General features: G+C 36.4%; 2 protein-coding genes across 3 annotated transcripts in view; both read right to left on the bottom strand.

The window, feature by feature from the left end:
- Positions 1-1,233: 1,233 nt before the first annotated feature.
- On the bottom strand, positions 1,234-19,828 carry Ube4A (Ubiquitination factor E4A). 2 transcript variants are annotated; one of them, XM_089839776.1, is made up of 17 exons: positions 19,671-19,828; positions 19,441-19,601; positions 7,728-7,938; positions 7,586-7,671; positions 7,376-7,519; positions 7,180-7,309; positions 6,817-7,034; positions 6,555-6,740; positions 5,776-6,103; positions 3,745-4,268; positions 3,498-3,661; positions 3,307-3,432; positions 3,052-3,235; positions 2,307-2,558; positions 1,951-2,229; positions 1,587-1,744; positions 1,234-1,513 (listed from the first exon to the last, which is right to left on the bottom strand). In XM_089839776.1, exons 3-17 carry the CDS (start codon positions 7,918-7,920, stop codon positions 1,405-1,407), a joined length of 3,081 nt encoding a protein of 1,026 aa, XP_089695902.1. In that variant the 5' UTR covers positions 7,921-7,938; positions 19,441-19,601; positions 19,671-19,828; the 3' UTR covers positions 1,234-1,404. The 2 variants fall into 2 exon arrangements, with proteins under 2 accessions (XP_089695902.1, XP_089695901.1); XM_089839775.1 differs by lacking the exons at positions 19,441-19,601; positions 19,671-19,828 and adding an exon at positions 8,120-8,280.
- The window catches only part of LOC149673969 (caspase-1-like), a 27,340-nt gene continuing 16,054 nt past the window's right edge, over positions 12,640-23,925 (bottom strand). The window contains exon 9 of the mRNA XM_089839797.1: positions 12,640-14,930. Coding sequence (XP_089695923.1) covers positions 14,924-14,930 — 7 coding nt within the window. The 3' untranslated portion in view covers positions 12,640-14,923. The remainder of the gene's footprint in view (positions 14,931-23,925) is intronic.

Genomic DNA, 23,925 nt, shown 5'->3' with positions numbered 1-23,925 from the left:
TCATGTACCTTGTGTAACACTACGCGAATTTAATCTTCCGCCACGAAGAAGCGGCATCGTACCGGCTCTAACGAGGAGGGGGGTCGGAACAACGCGATAGAGAGGGGGCTCCTACTTTTACACGTTCAGCCCAGGCGGTAAAGACCTTCACTTTATGGTTTTCTATACGCTTTTGATGGTAGGAATCCTCTACGCCTGTAAACTATGTATATAATTTCGGGGTGTTTTATTGACCACCTCTTCTTGAATATTTAAATTGATATGATTAAAATTAACTATTTTGCTCAACAAATGTATGAAATAAGATACGTTACACCGTTATAAACCATTACCGTTATGATTTGAATTGCGCATTAATTAATATTAAGGTTTGAATCCGAGCGTACCCCGTCTGCCGCCATTACTCTAATGTTGTAGTATATAATACTCTCAGTTATCAATGCATTATAGCAGTATCAGAAAAACAGTAGAAAGTGAGGATAGACCATTAAAATGAGATCAGTGTGAATATAAGTGTACGCAGAAAAGTAATTTGATGGTACAATGAAACATTAGTTTTAATATTTCCAGTATATTTATGTTTTAGTATTTCCAGTATTATATCTCTTATTCATAAGCAAATGAGATAAAACCAGTGGTGTGCGAGTCCCGTTTTTTCGGTTTCGAGCCGAGTCCGAGTATCGAAACTAATTTCTTATCGAGTATCGAGCCGAGTCTCAAAAATACTTTCGAGTATCGAGTATTTAGATAGGTCAAATTTTGGTTCTTTCCAGTAATTATCGAGTCTCAAATATTGACTTGTCGAGTAGCAATTTTGTAAATTTCTTGAAAATAACGAAGATTTTCAATTATCTAACATCGAACTAGTTCAAAAAGATTGTTAGTGATCAATTAAACATTGAACAGGTGATTTTCAAAATAAATGATCATGAACTCATCGTCTGCTATAGTTGTAAGCCTCGGATTCGAGTATTTGTCGAGTATTTAAGATGTTAAAAAGCTACTCGAATCTGTCTCGAGTATCTCAATGTGTTGTTATCGAGTATCGAGTCGAGTACTCGGCTCGATACTCGAACTTTACGAGTACTCGCACACCCCTGGATAAAACATATATAGAATCAGTCTCACTAACTTGCACTGAACGCAACATTAGCTTGTTGTTTGCTACACCGCTACCATAGAGTAATATAATAAGAGAAAACAAAAATTAACAAAGAAATAAAACAGACGAGCGAAGTTTGAACATGGTAACTTTTAATTACATAATTAAACAACACATGTTTCGCCTTTAATTTAAATATTTTTACAATATTCAATAAACTTTCTGTACACTCTAATATTATAAGCTATATAATAAATTTTTTAAAATATGATAGGCTTGCGATTAATTTTTATACCTTAAATTCACGCCCTTTGTTGCTTAAGCCAATCCTCGATTTTTTTACGTAATTCGTCATTAGGCTTAACCATATCCATACTCAAAGGGGTTCTATTAAACGGATCAGTCTGATCGCTGCAAATAAATATGCCCGATTTATTTCTTCAAAGAAATTGGCCTCTTTTATAAATAAGACTAAAGTCCTTACCTTAACAAATGTCTGGAAATAGTCGCTCGATCAATACACATTCCTGATGACGGTAAAATAACTGGTTCTAACATTAAAGTGCTCATAATGGGGTCCAAAAATTCTTCCGGGATTTCACCTAACGTCGCTTCATCCTTTTCTTGCTCATCAGCCAATTTCTTTGATTAATTAAAGTCGATAAATTAATTCACCGTTATTCACGATGCAAATGCCAAGGCTTAACAAGACTTATTATAACTTGGTCAATCTTGGAGTCAATATTTCTCAGTTGAAATACACTCCATTATAAGATTATAGCGATGCACGTGGCAAGGGTTAACGACTCAAATACATCGTTAAGCCTTAGTTACAACAATATACTTACAGCTACGTTCTTTGCTACATTAAGCAGCTGATTAGCTTCACTCGTACGACCAATTTTAAGCAAAACTGCTTCAGCTTGCTTAAATAAATCTGAGCTATAAGATCTGCCGTCTCTAGAAACAGCCGAACAAAAGGCTTTGACTCTTCCAGTCACGGGTTCACCGTCGTCAGAATAACCCAAATGCAAATACATTTGACAAATATCAAAGACTAAATCCTGAGGTTTAAATTCGTAAACACCCAAATCTTTAACGCGAAAATTTTTCTTTTTAGGTCCAACCTGATTAATTGAAGTTAAAATATAAAATTGCTTTGTGGTTCACCGTTTCTCTCTTTTCTTTTTCTAAACCAACTTACCAGGTGCAAGAAGAAATAGTTCAACATGGCCGCTATCCTTTCAACAAGAGTAGGATGACAGAAGATTGACTTGATAGTCGATGTTAGCCATCTCAATGTACGAATTGTTTCGTTTCCCATAACATTGTGAAACCTGGCCAGTAATCCCATATGCTGAAAATTGGCTTCATTCTGATGACGTTGTTGAGGTGGTAGCGCCGCCCATTCCCGTCTGTCCCTTTGTTGTTGGAGCTCTCTTAACTGGCTCATATACTGCATATTGAAAAATACGTTTTTACTAATACTATCGCGAGTAGTTAAGCGGCGTAGTCGCGAACAGTTAAGCGGCGTAGTCGCGAACAGTTAAGCGGCGTAGTCGCGAAAAGATAAGCGGCGTAGTTGCGAATAGTTAAGCCGCGCGACCGCTAATAGTTAAGCGGCGTAGTTGCGAATAGTTAAGCCGCGTAATCGTGAATAACTAAGTCTCGTACGCGAATAGTTAAGCCGCGTAATCGTGAATAACTAAGTCTCGTACGCGAATAGTTAAGCCGCGTAATCGTGAATAACTAAGTCTCGTACGCGAATAGTTAAGCCGCGTAATCGTGAATAACTAAGTCTCGTACGCGAATAGTTAAGCCGCGTTATCGCGAATAATTAAGTCTCCATCATTAAAACTAATGACAAGTAGCCATTTTGAGCCTTCCAGTAGAGTACTGGATTGATTAAAATGATTTCCCCAACCCGTTAATTTTTATTGGTTAATTACCGAAAGGGCTTCATCAAGTAGAAATATGGCATCATTCATTAATAAATTAATGAATCTTAGAAATAGAGGTGGGTTGGCGCCTTCAATATTAGATTCGGCTTCCTCCGCCAATTCCTCCATTCGCTTTCTATGCATTTCTATATTCCATAGAAACTCCAAAACAATATACATTGGCCTCCGATACCTGTGTTAATTTTTAATCACAATGACACTCCATTTAATTTTAATTAAACAAAATATGACAAAAGAACTAACTGAAACTTTTGCTCAAAAGCTACGCTTTGTCCAGTCATTTCAATAGAAACAAAAACATGCAATAATGTTGGAACAAGTTCCGAAGCAAAAGGGTGTTGTACAAAAACTTTTTCTTGTTGAGCATAGCTGAAAAATTAATTATTAACAATTAATATTTAATTGAAAAAAAATATTAAACCTGAAACTGTTACTTTGAAAATATGGAATTGGACGATGTCTCAGCGTCTCTCGGTGGCATAAGTCCTTCTAACATTTCTGCTAAGTTTGCTCGTAAATGAGGGTTTTTAACTCTTTCCGGACTTCCCATGAAGACCAAAATCAGCGACATCAGGTGTTCATAATACTCACTCGGAATCTAAATAAAAACAATTAGTTTATAATAGAAAATGTGAAAGCGATAGTACAAAAAGTGACAATAGTTTCGTCCCTTAATCGAACCTGAAATGATTTATAGCTGAAATGTTTAATAAAAATGACGCAATCCTTGATATTTTCAACTATCAATTCCGGTATGCAATAGAGCGACTTTGGGACTTTTTTAGGCAATGGAAAAGATAATGGAGCAAATGATTTGTCACTGTCAGAGATGGCCATATGAACGAGTAATGTCGAAGTAGCCGCTTGAAAATTGACCATCAATTGCAACGACTCTGATTCCAATAAAGCGGCTTTCAAAGAAAGGAATTTCGTCATTCCTTTCTCCATATTTTCCTTAACTTGTTCGATGACTTCGGGGAGACCTTCTTGAGCCACCGTTTCTTCGTAAAGCCTTTGGGTTCGAGCCAAATCTTGACTTAATTTCATCAAATGTTCCTGGACCACTTTGAAACCGATATGCAAAGAGTATTGCGTAAAATAGAACAGTTCCGTAACAAAATTGTAATTCTCAGGGTGAGAAACTTTCCCAGAGTTGTCATCATCGTCGCCGTCATTCGTTACCAAACAAGTTTCTTTACCGAGACCTGAAATAATGATTAGCCTAAAGTTTAGGAATGTATTAAACCCCGAGCTCTCGCCAATGTATTAAACCCCGAGCTCTGGCCAATATATGAGACCCCGAGCTCTCGCCAATGTATTAAACCCCGAGCTCTCGCCAATGTATTAAACCCCGAGCTCTCGCCAATGTATGACACCCCGAGCTCTCGCCAATATATGAGACCCCGAGCTCTCGCCAATGTATTAAACCCCGAGCTCTCGCCAATATATGACACCTCGAGCTCTCGCCAATATATGAGACCCCGAGCTCTCGCCAATATATGAGACCCCGAGCTCTCGCTAATGTATTAAACCCCGAGCTCTCGCCAATATATGAGACCCCGAGCTCTCGCTAATGTATTAAACCCCGAGCTCTCGCCAATGTATTAAACCCCGAGCTCTCGCCAATGCATTAAATCCCGAGCTCTCGCCAATGTATTAAACCACGAGCTCTCGCGAATGTATTAAACCTCGAGCTCTCGCTAATGTATTAAACCCCGAGCTCTCGCCAATGTATTAAACCCCGAGCTCTCGCCAATGCATTAAATCCCGAGCTCTCGCCAATGCATTAAATCCCGAGCTCTCGCCAATGTATTAAACCCCGAGCTCTCGCCAATATATGAGACCCCGAGCTCTCGCTAATGTATTAAACCCCGAGCTCTCGCCAATATATGAGATCCCGAGCTCTCGCTAATGTATTAAACCTCGAGCTCTCGCCAATGTATTAAACCCCGAGCTCTCGCCAATGTATTAAACCCCGAGCTCTCGCCAATGTATTAAACCACGAGCTCTCGCGAATGTATTAAACCTCGAGCTCTCGCTAATGTATTAAACCCCGAGCTCTCGCCAATGTATTAAACCCCGAGCTCTCGCCAATGCATTAAATCCCGAGCTCTCGCCAATGTATTAAACCCCGAGCTCTCGCCAATATATGAGACCCCGAGCTCTCGCTAATGTATTAAACCCCGAGCTCTCGCCAATATATGAGACCCCGAGCTCTCGCTAATGTATTAAACCTCGAGCTCTCGCCAATGTATTAAACCCCGAGCTCTCGCCAATGTATTAAACCCCGAGCTCTCGCCAATGTATTAAACCACGAGCTCTCGCGAATGTATTAAACCTCGAGCTCTCGCTAATGTATTAAACCCCGAGCTCTCGCCAATGTATTAAACCCCGAGCTCTCGCCAATGCATTAAATCCCGAGCTCTCGCCAATGTATTAAACCCCGAGCTCTCGCCAATATATGAGACCCCGAGCTCTCGCTAATGTATTAAACCTCGAGCTCTCGCCAATGCATTAAACCCCGAGCTCTCGCCAATGTATTAAACCCCGAGCTCTCGCCAATGCATTAAACCCCGAGCTCTCGCCAATGTATTAAACCCCGAGCTCTCGCCAATATATGGAACCCCGATCTCTCGCGAATATTTAAGCACCTTACTGAGACCTGTACTATTGGTTAGCCTTAACTTTAGGCTAACAATTGTTGAAACTTACATTTTAAACGAATAAGAGGCTTTTCCGCCCCTGCTTCCAATGCCCGACTATAAGATGGTTGTATTTTGAGAAGTCTCGGGGAAAGAGGTTCTGCGAATGGTTTGCATAACTGAAGGAGAACCGCTTGAAGATTCAAAGCGAAACCGTCGCTAACATACAGAGAATCACTCATCATATCTTGAAATTGGTTATTCCATAATTTACTTCTTCCCGAATTTGCATTTAGACAATTAGCAATCCAAGATAATAAATTATCTTTGACGGACGGCGATTGTTTCAGTAGTTTGTAAAAGTATTGGCTCATTTGAATCGACAGCGATTTCAATGGCTTGAGGATCAAAATTTATTTAAGACTGAGTAAGTTTTCTTCATTACACGTACTCGGAGTGGCAAACTAGAGTTCTCGAAGCGACAAGCGTTAAGCCTCGGTTCGAGTACTCGACGCGGCATGCGTTAAGCCTCGGTTCGAGTACTCGAAGCGGCACTCGTTAAGCCTCGGTTCGAGTACTAGAAGCGGCACTCGTTAAGCCTCGGTTCGAGTACTCGACGTGGCACGCGTTAAGCCTCGGTTCGAGTACTCGAAGCGGCATGCGTTAAGCCTCGGTTCGAGTACTCGAAGCGGCACGCGTTAAATCTCGGTTCGAGTACTCGAAGCGGCACGCGTTAAGCCTCGGTTCGAGTACTCGAAGTGGCAAGTGTTAAGCCTCGGTTAGAGTACTCGAAACGACAATTGGCAACCATTACGCCTTGGTTTCCTAATGATGTTAATACTTATATACCATCCACAAATTTTCCACAGTGATGTTATGCTCTTGAGTGGTGAAATGTGAAGGATTCTCAAAAAATTCATAATGTTCAGAGGCTTTTCGAGGAAGGCACGACGCAGCCAAAAAGGCACCCAGTAAACTCTCCTGGTAAGCACGACCATTTTCCTTATTAGGCGGTGTACTAAATTCTATCACAGACTGAATAATTTCATAATTTTTCATCTTTAAGAACAAGCGGAGAAAAAAAGAAAATCAACAAAAATTCTTATTGTACCGAAGACAAAGACGGTGTGATGAAAAAGTATTGCAAAAGATCCAAATGTACAAAAAGGTTCCTATCAACCAAACTCATTTTGAGTAATTTTTGTCGGAATGTCTCGAAGGAATTTGAAAAGGCTTGAATTAAAGTGACATCATCTTGTTCACTGGATAATTTCTCCTCAATGCAATTAGCTATAGTTAAAATGAATTCTTCCAAGGCTTCAGGATGTCCTAAAATGATTTAGAATAAAAGATATCGATAGTGATAAAAAGTGATTCACAATTTTATTTACACAATCCCTGACATTTTTGTCCCATTTTTAAATTTTCCGACTACTAAAGGCTTTTCCCGCAACCCTGGAAATAATTTACTTACCAGCTTCACTATGATAGGTTTGTAGCAAATCTATTAACTGATCATGGCCCTGATTTTGAGGAAATATATCAGGATGACTTAAAAATGTAGCTGCTTGTGAAGCTACAGCCGCTTTTAATTCAGTGTCTAACTAAATTTCAACCAAAAAAAACCCTTAACATTCTGGTACAATGTATTAAGATAATAAAAAGCTTACTTTGAATTTAGTTTTTAATTTTTTCATCCTATAAAAGCATCGATACAAATAGAATAAAATCCTTTTTTCTCCAACTTCACAATCTTTACAATCACAAGTTAAATATAATGTTGGTTCCTCAAGCATTAACCTTTCAAATATTGCCTGCAAATTTAGGGAAAATAAGTATTTCAATATTACAAATGCATCTTCAAAATATTACTCTCGTACTTGATCTAAATTCTGAACGCTTAATAATTTTGCAGTGTCACTCAAATCTTCCAAAAACACGAGTGATTTGTTTTTAACACCATTTCCTTTAATAAAATAATAATTTTGATATAATATTATAAAAGAATAAATTCAAGCTTACCTAATGTAACTTGTAATATATTTTCTAAATAAGAATTAATTTCTAATTTCTCCAAGTCTACATTTTCCGAGACATTTGAATTTGATTTCACAATAGCTAAAACTTCATTCTCCGATGTTTTAAATTTTTCCACATCGGAAACGGAAGCAAATAAGGCCGAAAAGGGATTATCGGCGTAATCTTTATTATTCATATTAAAAATCTGAAAAAACTGTAATTAAAGAAAAACAATTTAGTAGTTAATTACAGTTGTAATTATAAAATGTATTTGTAAATTATCCTTTAATATTTTCTAAAATATGACCAAGGCTTAACTAATCATTCGTAACATTAATCTGAATCCTGATGATGAAACAAAACTTTCTGGCTATATTGTTAAGAACAAAACTTACATAATAACTTGATAAATAACATATATGTTTGTTATATTCCTACTAATAAACGATATTTGTAGTAATAATTAAGCAAAATTGTTTTTAATTGCAAAAACAGGCAGACGAACGACTCGAGTAAAGACCGGAACGAGAAGTGAGCTGCTAGAAATTTGCCAACATGGAGTAATATTACATGAGGCATAGGTGCATTTAATAGGATTTTAAGGAACTTCGGTTCTCACACCAAGAAAAATACTCCATTGAAAAAAGCATTAGTTTCTTTCTACTTGGTCTGCCAGTTGCCACCATGGAGAAATATTTGAGGAGATGTCTTCTAGATTAGGTTTTCAATTTCAAATTTCACGTATGCCACTTTGAGGTTTAAAATTGACATTTGCCAAATTTGACACAATAAATAGTTAATGAAATTGAAGCCTTATTATAGGTTTTCTGCAGTAGTGAATTCAAGATAGTGTTGTCACGCTTTTTATATTTCGAAATCCTCTGTTGAACTAGTTTCCTCTTTTATTAGCAGAATGTTAATTAAAAATAAATACTACCATCAAAAGTAGTAGAAAATAACAATATAATGAACGGCTTAATAACCTATAACTATATTAGATTACCTTAGTACTGCTTGCTACTACTAATCAAACCAATGTGAAATTCAATACCATTTCACACCCATTATCAAATTCCCAGCCTTTTCCACGAACTGTGGAAATCCTCCAAGTGTTATAACAGGGACTACCACTTCAAATAATTATACCTTACGAGGAAAAACCGAATACACCCAATCGTCAAATCAATAAAACGATAAGAAACATAATTCTAACTTATTGTAACTTCTTCCCTTGCCAATAACGAACTAAAACCATACCCACATTCATCTGACAGCAGAAAAGAGCGTAGAACCCTCACTAGTGAAACGTTTCGATAGTGTCAAGTAATATTGACGCGCAAAATAGACCGATTCAATTCGAATCACGCGCTATCACGAGTTTACGTTTGGTCAAGCTTTCATTAACCTTATCAGAGAGAGGTACGTTGAAACAGCTTTGAAAAGGTCTATACTCGATAGTTGATGGTCAGGATGACCCTGGCAAAATCGATATCGGAAAAGATGACCAGTGGTCGTTTTAGGTTCTGCTACGATAGTTTCCTGATGTTATTTGGGGGACAAGTAGAATAGAATACTTTCCCCCCCCCTTTTGCACAATGACACGTCGCTGTCCAGATACGATATACAATAAAAGCTTTGAAAAGAGCCAATCATAGAAAAGATAACGCTCCGTTCTTAGCTATAGACAAGTACCACTCCATTAGGCCCGTTTTCTTTTTATCCCTTTCGCTTCTCTTCTTAATAATAACCGAACCCAAATTTGGGGAAAAACAGCCTTCTCTCCAGACCAAATATAGTGATACATCCGAGAACCAATATAAGTTCTGAGAACGTTCAAAGATAGAATTTTCTTAGGCATCGACGCCATGTTGGCAAACATTAACGACCGAGTGGAAAAGTGTGGGCTCATGGAATTCTAAAATGGTTTACGTTCTCAAGTCTTATATGGGTTCTTGATGCATCAACTATGAGATGCCAGAACTTTGGGTCTATAAGAGATACAGGGAAATCCTTTGAGTATCTTCTGACCCTATTTATACCCTTTCCAACGTTATCCAATTTTTGAGGTTATATCATTTAGGGCTCGAGTAAACTAGCAACAAAATAGAACTTTCTCTAAATATTGGCTATTCACTTTGTTGCATAAGAAGTACAGAGGTGTTTTTGTATAACAGCCCCAATTCTTCTCCTTCCAACGATACTAATTACTTGGGATTAGAACAATCAGGGCTCAAGTAATTATATAATCAGGGCTCGAGAATTTAAGTAAATTAGCATGCACATTGACAACATCCAACATGAACTTTTGCAATGTTATAACTCTAGTTAAAATAAAAAAACACAGGAATATAAGTTCCATTTGACGATACCTCTATACTCGTGGTATAAAAAGCAATGCAAACAACGTGGGTTGGTCAATGTTGAGAATGACCCCAACCAACACTGTAAAAGGAGGGGTCTTTGGTTAATCCAGTGATATTTATGTTCGAGCCGTAAACCTTGTTGCGGCTGACCACACTATCCGTCAGCCTTAGCAAGGGGCGAGGGATGGGAGGTAATTCAAGAAAGCGGGGCTTCCCTCGAGACAATCTAGACAAATGAACGAAGATTCGAGCTCAACTACACAAAACTTAGTAACAAAGTTGTAACGGGACGTAAAATCAAAGGCAAACAAAATAACGGAAAGTAATTTGGTGGCTCCAATATGCTCTGTCTCGATATCTTTCTCTCTAGCTCCTTTGATCGACCAATCAGAGCTCATCTTTATAACGTTTTTCTTTCTCCGACAAAAATTCTGATGGCCTTTTGAGGTATTAGAAGCGTTAGAATATTTTTTGCTTCTTGGAGATTATCATAGATTTGGTAGTAAATGCAATACAATTTGCCCGAGGGCTTACGCTAGTATCATAAGCTTATAAGATACGTTCCATAAGTAGGACACTACCTATACTTCGAAATGCTAGAGACTTGCTGAGAGCAGTTCGAGAACGACAAGCGAAAATTGACTACACTCGGTTTTGTAGTCCATTTTCCTATTTATTCTGGACTAAGCCTTTGACTGCGCCTCACCAGGCGTCGCTTTAAGAGAATCAATGACGTTTCACCTACATCAATCACTTCAGGACAAGTTCTCAGTAACCAGTAGTGTACCGCGAGGGGGCAGTAATTATATTTTTTCTTTTTCTCAGAGACAACAATATTCACGAGTAACCTACGCACTCCTTACTACCTCTTATTTCGAATTTGCATTTGGTAAAACTGGCTAGAAAAATCGGTTTAAAAATTAACTTAGTTATTATCCTTCCATTTGACACTATTTAAGACCTAATTTAAGGAACAATCTTTTTCATAAAAACTTTTTGAATTGTAGCAAAATTCATTACAAAGGATCTGGTACCGTACTTTGCATATATATAATTTAGAAATAAAGAAATAACCCAATTCCTAGAGGAGTCCTTTTCCTTTAAAATGAATAAATGATTAACTGTTTAGCCAGGGTTTAAAACTCGAGCCTTAAACCATGCTTAAAAGTTAAAAAATAGACGCAGACGGAACGGAAGTGGCAAGTGGAGCTGTAATAGCCATTTAGAAATCCAGATAAATCATTTCGCTCAAAGCGTTAAAACTAGGAACAATATTCCAGAGCAAAATCCAACCATTTCAATCGTAATTTACTCTAAATTCAAAAGTACCTACGTTTAGTGAAAGGTTGTGGTTCATTCAACGCATTCCCCTTTTATTACGCATTGCGTATTCCGCCTGACTTGACACTGCTATTGATTTTCCCAACATGAACTACCGTGTTCGTTTAAATTGAGATAATACAACGTAAGGCTGGTAAAGTAAAGGTGTTTTATATATCCCGCGCCTTTGCCTATATTGTTTCAAAAATAAGTATCGCACGTGCCAGGTTTTCGGAGCGTGGATTCTTTTCGTACGTAGATTTCTATACCTTGTCCACGAATCAACGCGGAATGCGACTGAAACCTGAATACGTTGCATTGATTACACGTAAACGTTGAGTTTGACTTCATTCCCCTATTAAAGGTGGACAAGGGATTAGATTGCGAGCGTGGAGATATCTCGGAATATTTTTACGATGTTTACGCTGTTTTCAACAATTTTTTATTTTTTGGTTTTGTTCGCTGTTCTAGACGAATTTTAGGCGATAAAATGTTGTAACTTTAATACAAGGATTTCAGCACTCCATCCCTTTAAAGGATAAAAATCTTTACGATTTAATTGTCTTCCATTCAACGCTATCAGATACTTGGGCATAAATTAAAACAATTTAGACCTCCTTCGAAATATTCCTCATTTTGAGAGGCTATAATTCAGTAAATAAAAATTCTTCGCGTTTGTGATTGTCCAAAAACTTGGTCCTCCATCAATCTGGACACGAAAACGAAGTAATATTTTCATTATGGTCTCGAGCTGAACCTCAACTTTGGTAGGTCACAACTCTAGTTAGAGAAAACTTCCAGGAAAATCCGTTTAAGGAGTGATGGCCCAAATTGTCCTCCATCCAACGGTACTAAATACTTGGTCCTGCAACAGTCATGGATTCAGAGGTCTAGGGTCTAGTTTATCACATATCCCTATCATGTTCAACTGAGGATGGAGTTACGACGTTTTGAAAGCGTGTTCATCATCTTGCACGGCAACATTTGGCATTCTAAATTCTATATTCGCCATAGTATATTGGAAAGTACAGCACATAATACAAAGGGTGGTTTAGCTATTAGTGATGACCTATATATAAAAGAGCGTTCTTCCTTACTTATCACGTGACAATCAATCAAAGCACGTGGATTTTCAAAATTTAAACGCAAAGGCTAAACGGCTATTAATGTAGTCACGAAGCACGTGGCAATACGAATTGTTAAGGCGTGCGAAATAATAATAAAAAAAAAGGTTTATAGAAAATTGCAAAATTATTTTTCTTTAATTAATTTTAAGGGAAGGACTTGATTAGCAGTCAAGTAAGCTGATTTAATTCAATTTGGAATAATTTTTATTATAAGGATCGAGATTGAAATTAATGCTTATTATTTTTGAACCACTTTTACAGAATGTCTAAAACTTATGAAGAAAAAAGAAATCAAACTTCACTATCCTCGAATAGCTAAACCAATCTGTTTATATCTATAGCGATATGAAATTTTTCGTTGTTTTCTTTGTTTTTCTTTTCTCAAATTAGATTTTGTATTTTTTGGCGCAACAATATATCAACAATATAGTAGAACCTACATCAAATTTGCAGTCAGGGGGGAAGAGAAAAATCAATTTTTACTTCCCCCTATTTTTTATCGACCGATAAGGTTTAATTGAAACGGTATCCGGCAAATCTTTTTATCTAGTAGTTACTCCAGTTCGCTAGATGAATCCTAAAATTGTCCAGCTTGAATGGGTTAATAGTTTTTTTTTGCTGACGAGACAAAGGTGCGTTCAGAGGTACGTACCGAAAAGATACATTATATATATAATAACAATTAATCGGTTTTATTGCTGAACGCAATACCAAAACCGGTATCAAACTTTGAATCGCCAAATCTTAGGTTCTTAAATAAAGAGTTACCGTAGTTTCAAATTCAAGACTATGTGGTTTTCGCGACGACGTTACAAAGGTGCGTTCAGCCGTATGTACCTAAAAGACATATATAATCGGGGTTTCTCTCTGAACGCAGTTAAAAACGTCACTAAAACCAATTTTAAAAATTGAATGGCCAAGTCACAGGTCCTAAAAACATATTACACACCTTGTACACTTTTAGAAACCATCTATATTAAAGCAATAAATCGATTTATGAAAATTGCCTATTCCCTTAAATTTATTTCAATATCACTTTAAAGAACTTCTTTTATTTTTTGGTTTTATTAGATCGCGCGGGTCAATTGATTTTTCAAGTCTTTTGAATATAAATTTAATCATCTCTCTTATCTATGGAACGCACAAACTTTCCATTCTCCCGCTACCCCCCGCCCCCCGGATATAATGGCCAATTAAAACGGCGTCAATACCATTCATCTTTATTAAGGGTTTTTATCGAATTTTTAAGCATCAAATTTATGCGATACACTTATAATTATTTATGTTACTTTCAGTATTTTCAATTTATGTCTAAATCAAGTCTCAACAAAGGCACTCGGCGTTGCCAGGTCGGGACAATTTAATTACTTTTCGGGCCGCCATTTTAAAAAAATGGTGGTAATTCGAACCCGAAAAGCTATAAATCAGGTTTATAGTATATAGGAAAACAGTGTACTAAATTACCCCAAAAGTCCTAAAGTTTTTATTTTTTAAAAATAATGAAAAAGTTGTATACAAGCGTGTATTACGTTTGAGTATCTTTACAGGGGCACCGTAGAAAAAGCATTAAAGGCTTTCAGCCTGTAAGCTGGCTTCTCTCCAAAAATATAATAAATTTAATAAACGAAGGTATTCTCTTAATTTATTTTATACTCGTATTTTTCCGACAGAAAAATTGTTATTACTCGGGCCGCCATTTTATAAGATGGCGGAAGGCACGTTTAACCCTAAAAGGCATAGGATATATCTAAGATGTATATTAAATATTATTATTAAAAATAGTTGAAACTAGTGATGGCCGATATCGCAAATTAACCATGCAATGTCGATAACGATGCCGATTTTTTTACCGATTATAAATCGATTAATCGGAAAAACATCGGTAAATTAAAATAGAAACGATTAATCGGTAAATAAAGTTTGAACCGATATATCGGTTACCGATACTGATAATATATCGGTTTGAGCCCATTATTAGTTGTAACGTACTATCAACGTTATAGAATAACTTTTTACATTTTCGGCAGCCATTTTTAAAGATGGCCGCGAATTGTTAAAATACTTGTTAGCGTGTACCTGCTACTACTTAAGATTAAATTAACGTCCCTGCAAAAGTAGTGTTCAGCTTTCAGGGTAAGTTTGTGCTGGGTGTTGATTATCAGTCAGTCAGGCTATATACTTAAGTATTAAGTCTTGTACATTTTTTCAAAGCACCAAGCCTCTTAAAGACTATACTTAAATAAATTACGTATTTTAATTAAAATGAGGGTTAATTAAAGCCTTTTTAATATTAAGATAATTCTACATAAATAGAATTTAAAGTCCAGGCTGCTAGAGTCATTCCGTTTCAAAGTATAAGTGTTGTACATTTTTCAAAGCACCAAGCCTCTTAAAGACTATACTTAAATAAATTACGTATTTTAATTAAAATGAGGGTTAATTAAAGCCTTTTTAATATTTAGATAATTCTACATAAATAGAATTTAAAGTCCAGGCAAGGTAGAGTCATTCCGTTTCAGACTTAACGATTCGTTTCTATTAAAGGAGAAGGCGGTACTATCATTTATTTCATTTACGTCATTTTTGCATTGCAGGCGCTCTTAAATGAAACGGGGACTCGGGGTTCAAAGGGGACTAGGATGGGGGTATGGGGTAGGGGGAGAGCTTAATTATTCCACTTGCTGGCACGGCCATCCCTTCATATCTCTAGAAGCTATGGCATCGCGCGTGCAGACTCGTGGTTGGCTGCTTGGCGCGCGCACCCCACATATAAAGCGCGAACTCTAATATACCACCATAACCTCCCACCCCCTCTCCCTTCCTACACCCACATCTTTTCCTATTTGCCAGTTAGGGCATCATGATCGAAAGTACCGAAGTGATAAGGATTAACTCGGATTCTACTTATTCCCAGTTTGCCTAACAAGCAAAAGTTGGAAAATTCAAATTTACTGATTTATCGATCTGCACTTATAAGCCAATTTATAAGTAATTTTACACACCAATTTGCCAATCAGACATCTTGTACACCAATTTCTAAACTTTAAACATTTTAAATCCAGATTAAAATTTCCTGTCAGTTTAGACCCTCATTTTCAAATCCCTATCACCTTAGGCCCTAATTTCTAAATTACCTGCTATTTTAGACCCAAATCCATAATCCCTGTCATTTTAGAATAAAATTTCCAAATGCTGCATCGTTTTAGATCTCGTTTTGTAAATCCCAGACATTTTGGACCCCCCAATCTTCAAATCCCCACCATTTTAACTCCATTCTGCAAATCCTTCACCTAGCTTTTGCTATCCTCATTACAAACCGAGGATATTATAGACCTCGGTAACTCCTGGCACTTTAGGCTCCAATATCTATATCCCTGTCCATTTTAACCCCAAATTCAGTACGTTAGCCATTTTAGACCAAAATTTCCAAACTCCTTGTAATTTTCCACCCCTAATCTTCCAATTTCTGTAATTTTAGACCCTAATCTTCCAATTCCTGTAATTTTAGACCCTAATCTTACAATTTCTGTAATTTTGGACCCTAATCTTACAAATTCCCGCTACTTTAGACACCAGTTGCAACTCGATGTCAATTTAGACTAGAATATATAAAATCCCTTACACTTTTAATACTCAAATCTTGAAACTCTCTCTCTCTCTCATAAACCTTTTAAAAAGATTCCAACCAACGTTTTATCTCTATGAGCCACTTTCCATTATAACCTTAGGCGACACTTAATTCGTCTGGTGTATTCTTGTAGGTTGTGTTTCCCAGCCAAAATTGGACTGCTCCGTATTACTAGGAGCAACTCCAGAGCATCTCTAACCTAACACAAAGAGAGAGAGAAGAGAGGGAGAGAGAGCGATAGGAAAGTCAAAGCTAGACCAGCTTCTATCAGGTAAAGACGCGCGCGTGCTAGAGTTGACGGTGATGCGGTTTCCCGCCTAAAAAATATAGCGCGCCTAAAAAATACCTCGCTAATACTCGGAATAAGTTAGAATTTTTATTCTAATTCTAGAAAAGTATTCCGGATTAGATTGTAGTCGAAAATGATTGGTTGAATTAATATCGACTGAAACGTTTAAAGATGAACCCTACAGGTTGCGCGTAAATTCTTTCTTTTTCTAGTTGCGATCGCTATAAAAACTGGAAAAAAAATAAATAAAAATCTTTGAGGTGTATTTCGCATTTTATGGAGGGTTAAACATGGAGCTAAAAATGAATTTTTAAATTGAAACAATCGCCTTTATAACAGGGAACGAGGAAACTGGTAAGTAATAATGTTTTAGTGTCTTGCAACGTGCCGTAATTTGAAGATTACTATGTAATTTCGTGCCGATTTTCGATTATGAGAATTTTAATATACTACGTTCAAAGTTACTCGTGGTTAGTGCCTTGGAACTAAGCAAAGCTCTAGTTAATTATCTAAGAGGCGAATTTTAATATCTTTGCAAGATCCTCGTGGATTATATTATCAGTAGTGAATATAGTGTTTTAGCGCCTTGTAACGCAACAAATCCTTCGAAGGTTATAGGTAGTAGTGTTTTAGCGACTTATAAGGTTATCTAAGAAGCTAATTTTAATATCATTCCAAGTTCCTTATACTCAGTAGCGTCATAAGTGAATAATTAATTAGCTCCCTAAATTATTCACTTATGGTAGCGTATATAGTGTTTTAGCGCTTTGTAACGTACTAAACACCTCGAAAGTTATAGGTATAGAAGTGTTTTAGCGACTTGTAACGAAAAGAAATTGAACATTAATATTTAATTCCGTGCATTTTTCAATGACGCGAACTTTAGTATTAATCTTTCCAAGTTCCTCGTGGACTATAGCCAGTAGCGTTTAGCTTTTTTAGCGCCTTGTAATGCACCGAAAGTGAAAATTAATATGTAATTTCGTGCCTTTTCTTTATGATGAAAATTTTTATGTCTCCTGGTGGACTATACAGCCAGAAGCGTTTAAGGTTTTTTTTTGCACCTTGTAACGTCAGAGAAAAGAAAAATTGGTAATTAATATATAATTGAGTCTCTTTTTTAAATAATTAATCTTTCAAAGTCTGTCTCAGATTATATAGCCAGTAGCGGTTAGTGTTTAAGCGTCTTGCAACACACCAAAATTGAAAAATTATTATGTAATGAGAATATTTATATCTTGCAAAGTCACTCAATAATTATAGCCTGTAGCATTTAGTTTAGTCTTTCAGAGCCTTGTAACTTGGTAAAATCTTCTATAATAGAAACTTTAATATCTTTGCAATTTCCTCAAAAATTATAGGAAGTAGGTTAGTGTTTGAGCGCCTAGTAACGCGAGAACAATACATAATATCGTTTAATTTTATCTTAAATGATATAATCGAACGTGTTGCCAAGAATCTGAAATATTTCTTTGTAAAATGCCCAACAAGTATTTTGGGACACCGATCAATTGCCGAATAAAATCATAGAACGTCCTAGCTGATTCGGTACAGTTGGAGGGTTTGCTAAAAATTCACCTCTCATTTGAAATAAATCGTGTTACGACGTGGATTACGCGGATATATAACATGCACGTGACATCTGCGTTTGACGTGAATAACCACGCGCTAAGTGATTAACTATATACAATTCAAAATCCTTAGCCAGTAGACAATAGGCCGTTATATTTAGCCAATCAACGTCCAGAATATCTGTTTTCCCAGTATCTCGTACAATACAACCATAAGTAAGTAATATTTAAGTTAAACACGCTCTATCGAAACAAGGTCACTAGACTAGTCTGCTAGAGACAGTGAGAATATTTCTAGGCCAATAATAGACATAATCAGAAGTATATGATACTTCTCTATGAGAGAAGTGTGGTAAGAACATGATTCTTCCCAACATCGGAATATTTGGAGCAAGGTAACTAAATCGAATAACATACGCGATAAATAATTCCCTCATCATTACACTATTAGCAAATAAAAAGGTTTAACCCGGGAAGAATCATGCTAAATAACTATAAAGTATTAAGATGATACAGAGTGTCATCCTTCTTCTGTTATCCCCTTCTGACATAATAAACTATAAAACTTGGCATACACGTTTTCGGTAATATATTATGTAAATTTTATCTATGAACCCATTTAGGCCTACGATTTCATGATTCAAAACTTAAAATTTGATCTGAAAACCTCACTACACTCTTTTGAAATCTCACGACACAATAATGTTGAGGAAAGAAACAGAGTTGAACTTATAGGGAACAAAATTAAATCTTATGTTAGGGCACGTTTTCTGTTAGATAAACGACTAGAAGTTAGCGAGCATTTCGGCAAGAGTTGCTACTCGCTTATGACGTCTCTATATACGTGTATACATCCTAAGCCTAGGTTATAAATTGCTAGTAAAGTATTGAGTAGCCTGGGGGTAACGTTAAAAGAATGATACCTGGAAATGATCCCCGATAGACTGAGCCAGGGTAGAGGCAACCCGCGTTATCTTCTCTAGGATACAATACAGTCAAAGGTTGGAAACTGCCATTACTATATTTTATATACGTTATTGTCCATTCGGCTAATGCGAATGAAAGGAAATTAGGGCTGACGTGTTGGTTTATTTTCCATTTCCCGACTTTTACAGCATTCGGCGGAACACAATGGACAGAGAATAAAATAGCGCGTGAATCGAGAACCATTTGGTCAGTCGCGCGCATTTCCAACACAGCGCGAGCTTGAAATAAAACAAGGTGTCGGACATTAAGATAGTTCAGCCCTTTTCAATGAGATGAAACTTGAAAAGGTTTTCTAAATACGCTTGACCTATTCTTATGCTGGTTATATGTTAATTTAATATGGGAAACTCAATATTTTCAGCGCAGTCTAACAGACGAGAGTTTCGAAACTACGTCATTAACGCAATTTAAGGCTAAGGCGAGTCACTAACCTTGTTTTAGGGTAACCTTTCACATTTCGCTTTTCCCGCGTTCTTAGCGTCTGGGATGAATAACGCTATTTTCGTCCACCAAGAGTTAGATTAGACGAGTTCTTAGAGACACTGTTTCCCCAAGAGAGCTGGCGAAGTACACGATCCCTCGATTTATATTCCTTTATATTTAATAAATAAAGAGCCATTTGTTTTCTCGCTTTTATTTTCGCGCCAAATGTATGACGTACCTATAGCTTTGCTTGTTGCCTAGGGACTACTTTAAGGGTTGCCTCTCTAATAGAGCCCCTAATGTATACGGCAATGAAACTGCCTACTCCCTAAGAGCATCCCATGTACAACACGAGCCAAGCGCTTTAGCATCTATAAGCGTTACCCTAAAACATACCAATGCTCGTCCATTACAACAGCCGCAAAAATGCCAAGGGTTACTTACAATTTGCAGTTTCTCTTGGAATACAAATGATAAAGCAAAGTGCAACTGTCGATAAGAATAGCTAATTTGCTTAATTACTTCAGCCCAAGAATTTAGTGCGGCTTCGTATTGTCGAAAAAGGTATTCAGATTCGAATTTCCTCTGATTTTCCCTGACCTTCTAAGACTAAAGTTGTCACTGCACTGTTAAAATGATATTTTTAAAGAGTATTAATATTATAAATCAACTCTTCTGGGTTAGGTTTTAAACATAATATGGAACACTGGAACGTTCTAAAACTCCACTAAATCAAATTTCCTAACTTTTTTGGCCTATTTTTAACTTCCTGACCATTTTCGTACATTTTTAAAGTCTCTGACCATTTTCGTACATTTTTAAAGTCCCTGACCCTTTTAGTCTAATTTAAATGTTTGATGACATTTCCGGCCTATTTTAAAAATTTTGCTGACATTTCTTGCCTATTTTTGGGCCATTTTTATAATCCCTGACCTGTGGCAATCCCTGAGCTATCACTTTTTCAATACCTCCATGAGTCAACTGAAAATGTAGATCCGAAAATTCCATCGGGATTTTGAAGCTAGCTTGTTATTATTTAGATTCTAGATACTCTGTCAGTGGGCGGTGTTTCAAAAACTCGGAAGATCACTCTACCGTATCGAAAAAGAGACTCACCGACGTCTCAAATATCTTAAAAACTCACCCCGGTTTGGACCGGATCCAAACTTCCAAATAATCTATATATATATATATATTTTTTTTTATAAAATTTATATTAATATTAATATTTATACTAGCAGAAAAAAAGTAAGCCTTGGTCGTCTAAACATATTTTCTTACTTTACTTGCCGCCATTTTAAAAGATGGAAGCGTAGTGTCACGTGTGTGTTAATTTAACCCAAAGTTTTACCACAAATCCCGTTAAAAATTTTAATTATACAGTTAATATACGTACGTATACGTATATATTTATAGAAATAGAAGCCCATAACTTAGAAGTATTTTATAAATTCTTAACTTTGAATTATGTCCTTCGTCTAATACGCTGGTTTTGGGTTTTGCCTGTAGTTAAAACTTGTTGCTACGGGCTTTTTCAACGCGGTCCCTGTTGGACGGTCTAGGCCTCAATTTGATAATCACGTCATTACAACTTTTCGAAAGGGGGACAAGGCTTAGGCGATATAATTACAAACCAAAGGGATAATCACTTCAGGGAAATCGTGTTACCTATTTTCAGATCGCTTGAAACCTTTTATTCAATACTAGAGCAAAGGTTGGTTGCTAGAACATTAATTAAAAACTCTTGGTGAAACCTTTGTTTTTATTTATTTTTTTCTCACTTTATTGAGTGAATAATTTGATATTCAATTTGAAATCAAAAACTAATAAATTGGTTCAGAATTAAGGAAGATATCAAGTTCATAAAAAATTTTAATTTCGTACACCGGTGTATTGCGGGTTGGAGATTTACAGGGGCCCATAGAAAATGCATTATAAGTTTTACCCCTGGAAGTTCGCCTTTTTAAAATTCTCCCCTTTTTTTACAAATAACAATTCTTACTTTTACGTGCTTCGTCTTTGGAGGAGGGAAGTGTAAGTTGGGGGACATCTAGTAGAAAAGCTCGTTGCTACTCTAGCATAATCTTTTTTTAATTTTCAAGCGCTTTGAATACATTAAAATATTTGTTAAGCCTTTGTTTCTGAATTTTGAAGGAATTAGTCACGTCATGAATGAGAACTTGAACGTAAATGAATTAAATCTTTTGAGGGAGTGTCTTTTATTGTCACGAGTGTCTCGTCCCTCGGGAGAAAGAGAGCGAGACAGGTCCACTCTAAATGAAGGTCTTAATTTCCTGCAGGTCGTTTGCTTCCAAAAAACCAAAATCACTAAATACTAGTTTAGATAAGGCGTAAATTTCTTTTTGTCTTGACACTAGCAGAAACTGCGCGATAAAGGTCAGAATGTAGACATACATTGCGATGTTAGAGCTCGGGCAATTTCGATGTTAAGAGGAAACACTTTAAAGGATTTCATGGATAAAATTGCGCTCTATTTAAAGGAAAGGTTCAGGTAAACATAAGATTATACCTTAAAAGAAAGGCCTTTTTCTAAACATAAAAGGAAAAATATTCAAAAAACCCTGATTTTTCCTTTAACGATTTTTGAGATTTTGGAGGGCTATGTTCAGGAACACAGACCAACTTCGGGATGTCAGAGCTCTGGCAATTTCAAGACTAAAGACAAAAGTTTATAACGCCAGAATTCTGGCGATTTAAAAACCAGTCGGAAACGCTTTCATTGTTAATCTTCATTAGCAGAATTCTCCTTCATCCAACGTTACTAAATACTTGGGCCTACATTAACGAGAGCTCCTGTAAATAAGTTTTGAAGAAAGAAAAAAAAAGTCTATTTTAGATGATGACTCGTTGAAAATAATGCTATATTCTTATCCGCATCCATAAAATTTGCGGGGATGTTGCTGGGGGTATGGCCTCCAAAGATAAGGGGCTTCCATTTCCTCATTAGTCGAGGAACAAATGACGGATTTGGGGTGAAGAATTGATCGTTAGATTTTAGTAAAGCTCTTTGACGCTCTTATAATTAAAGTGGAAAGAGAAAAATCAAAGAGATAGGACAGTTGCTTAATGACCTAGCTCTAGTATGAATCACTAGCTAAGCTTCTCGGGGTGTTTTAAGGCATTGAAAACCGGGAAGACACCCATTTGAAATATTTCCATGATGTTTTTACTAACTTTTTAAAACTTTGAATTCAATTAAACGATGCTTAATTAGAAGTAAGTCATAAAGTTAAATGAAATGCTTCTAGAATAATAAGACTTGAACCGGTTCGCCTCCGTTTGCCAACATTGAGAAGAACTCTAGCAAACTACTTGTAAAACCTAATTTTCCTTGTGTCAACAACGTAGTTTAATTACAAGGACAAATTCGGAAATTAACAAATTGTTGCGCATAAAAACGAAATAAACAACTTTTTGAATTAAATATGAGATTAATAATATGAGCAGTTTAGTCAAATCAGGAAATTATCCGACACCTCGAGCTTGCTTAGATTGATGACCAAAAAGATTTCATCCATTATGTAATACATTCCCTGTTTTAGCTTCATTAAATATGTAAGGTAGTGTCCAAAGCTAAGCTTATCTATAGACCTTTCCCGTCAAAAACAGGCGCTGTTTACTTACAGCGCTTCTTTATGTATAAACACATTAAGAATTACGGAGTAGTGGCATCCCATTTTATCTACGCGTACAATCAAGACTGGAAGCCGCTATTACTTACTTACTTAAGACTATTGACAAAATAATCCTCGCGAGAAATCACGCGCCATACCGAGCAATTCGATATAAATTCCGGCACGCGATCGATAAGGCATTTAATTAACCTTTAGGGAAGCTAGAGTTAAGACTATCCGGGTTTATGATCGAATTGCTCGATCGAATTATGTCTAAAACGATTTAAATAAATTGTATCTAATCATTTACTATATGATAGAGAGGATTTGAGAGTTTCGTCATTCATTAATACGAGATTACTTAAGGGAGAAAAATGGAAAATCAATAGGAAACAGAGGAAGCTGTGTAATGAAAATTTATGGATTTTAAAATATATATCAAAAGGAAGAAACCATTTATTTCTTTTTTCTCCGTAGAAATAGCGTAGCCCCTGATAGTATACTTACACCCGAACACGCGTGTATTGCTGGGTGAAACACTTCTACAGGGGCTCGTAGGATTAACATGGGCTATAAATCTCCTGTATCTTGGCTTTTCCGTAAAGTCTCTATTTTAAAATCGTAAAATCATTCTTAATTCATTAATTCGATTTAAAGGAATTAACTGATCTTAAATATAAATTTTATATTGAACAATTTTCCTATAAAACCCAATTTTTCAAATATTCTGACTCTATTTTGTACTATAAAACCAAATTTGAATTATCCTGACTTCATTCTGTACTATTATATAAAAAAGGACTTTGTTTGCCCAAGCCTGAAAAACAAAACGATAAGAGTTTTTTCCAGTTGACTGAA

This window comes from Phalangium opilio, unplaced genomic scaffold (assembly GCF_054372755.1).
Source record: "Phalangium opilio isolate 3A_F unplaced genomic scaffold, DU_Popi_V2 ptg000048l_1, whole genome shotgun sequence".
Taxonomy (NCBI): domain Eukaryota; kingdom Metazoa; phylum Arthropoda; class Arachnida; order Opiliones; family Phalangiidae; genus Phalangium; species Phalangium opilio.
The sequence above is the reverse complement of the archived record's forward strand: the minus strand, read 5'-3'. Positions and strand labels throughout refer to the sequence as shown.

Coding starts and splice junctions, on each gene's coding strand:
- Ube4A (XM_089839776.1), bottom strand. CDS start 7,920: ATGAATAATAAAGATTACGCCGATAATCCCTTTTCGGCCTTATTTGCT. Junction 7,520..7,585: donor GCGTTCAGAATTTAGATCAA/GTACGAGAGTAA, acceptor CTAAATTTGCAG/GCAATATTTGAAAGGTTAAT. Junction 1,745..1,950: donor ATGTAGCAAAGAACGTAGCT/GTAAGTATATTG, acceptor AATTAATCAAAG/AAATTGGCTGATGAGCAAGA.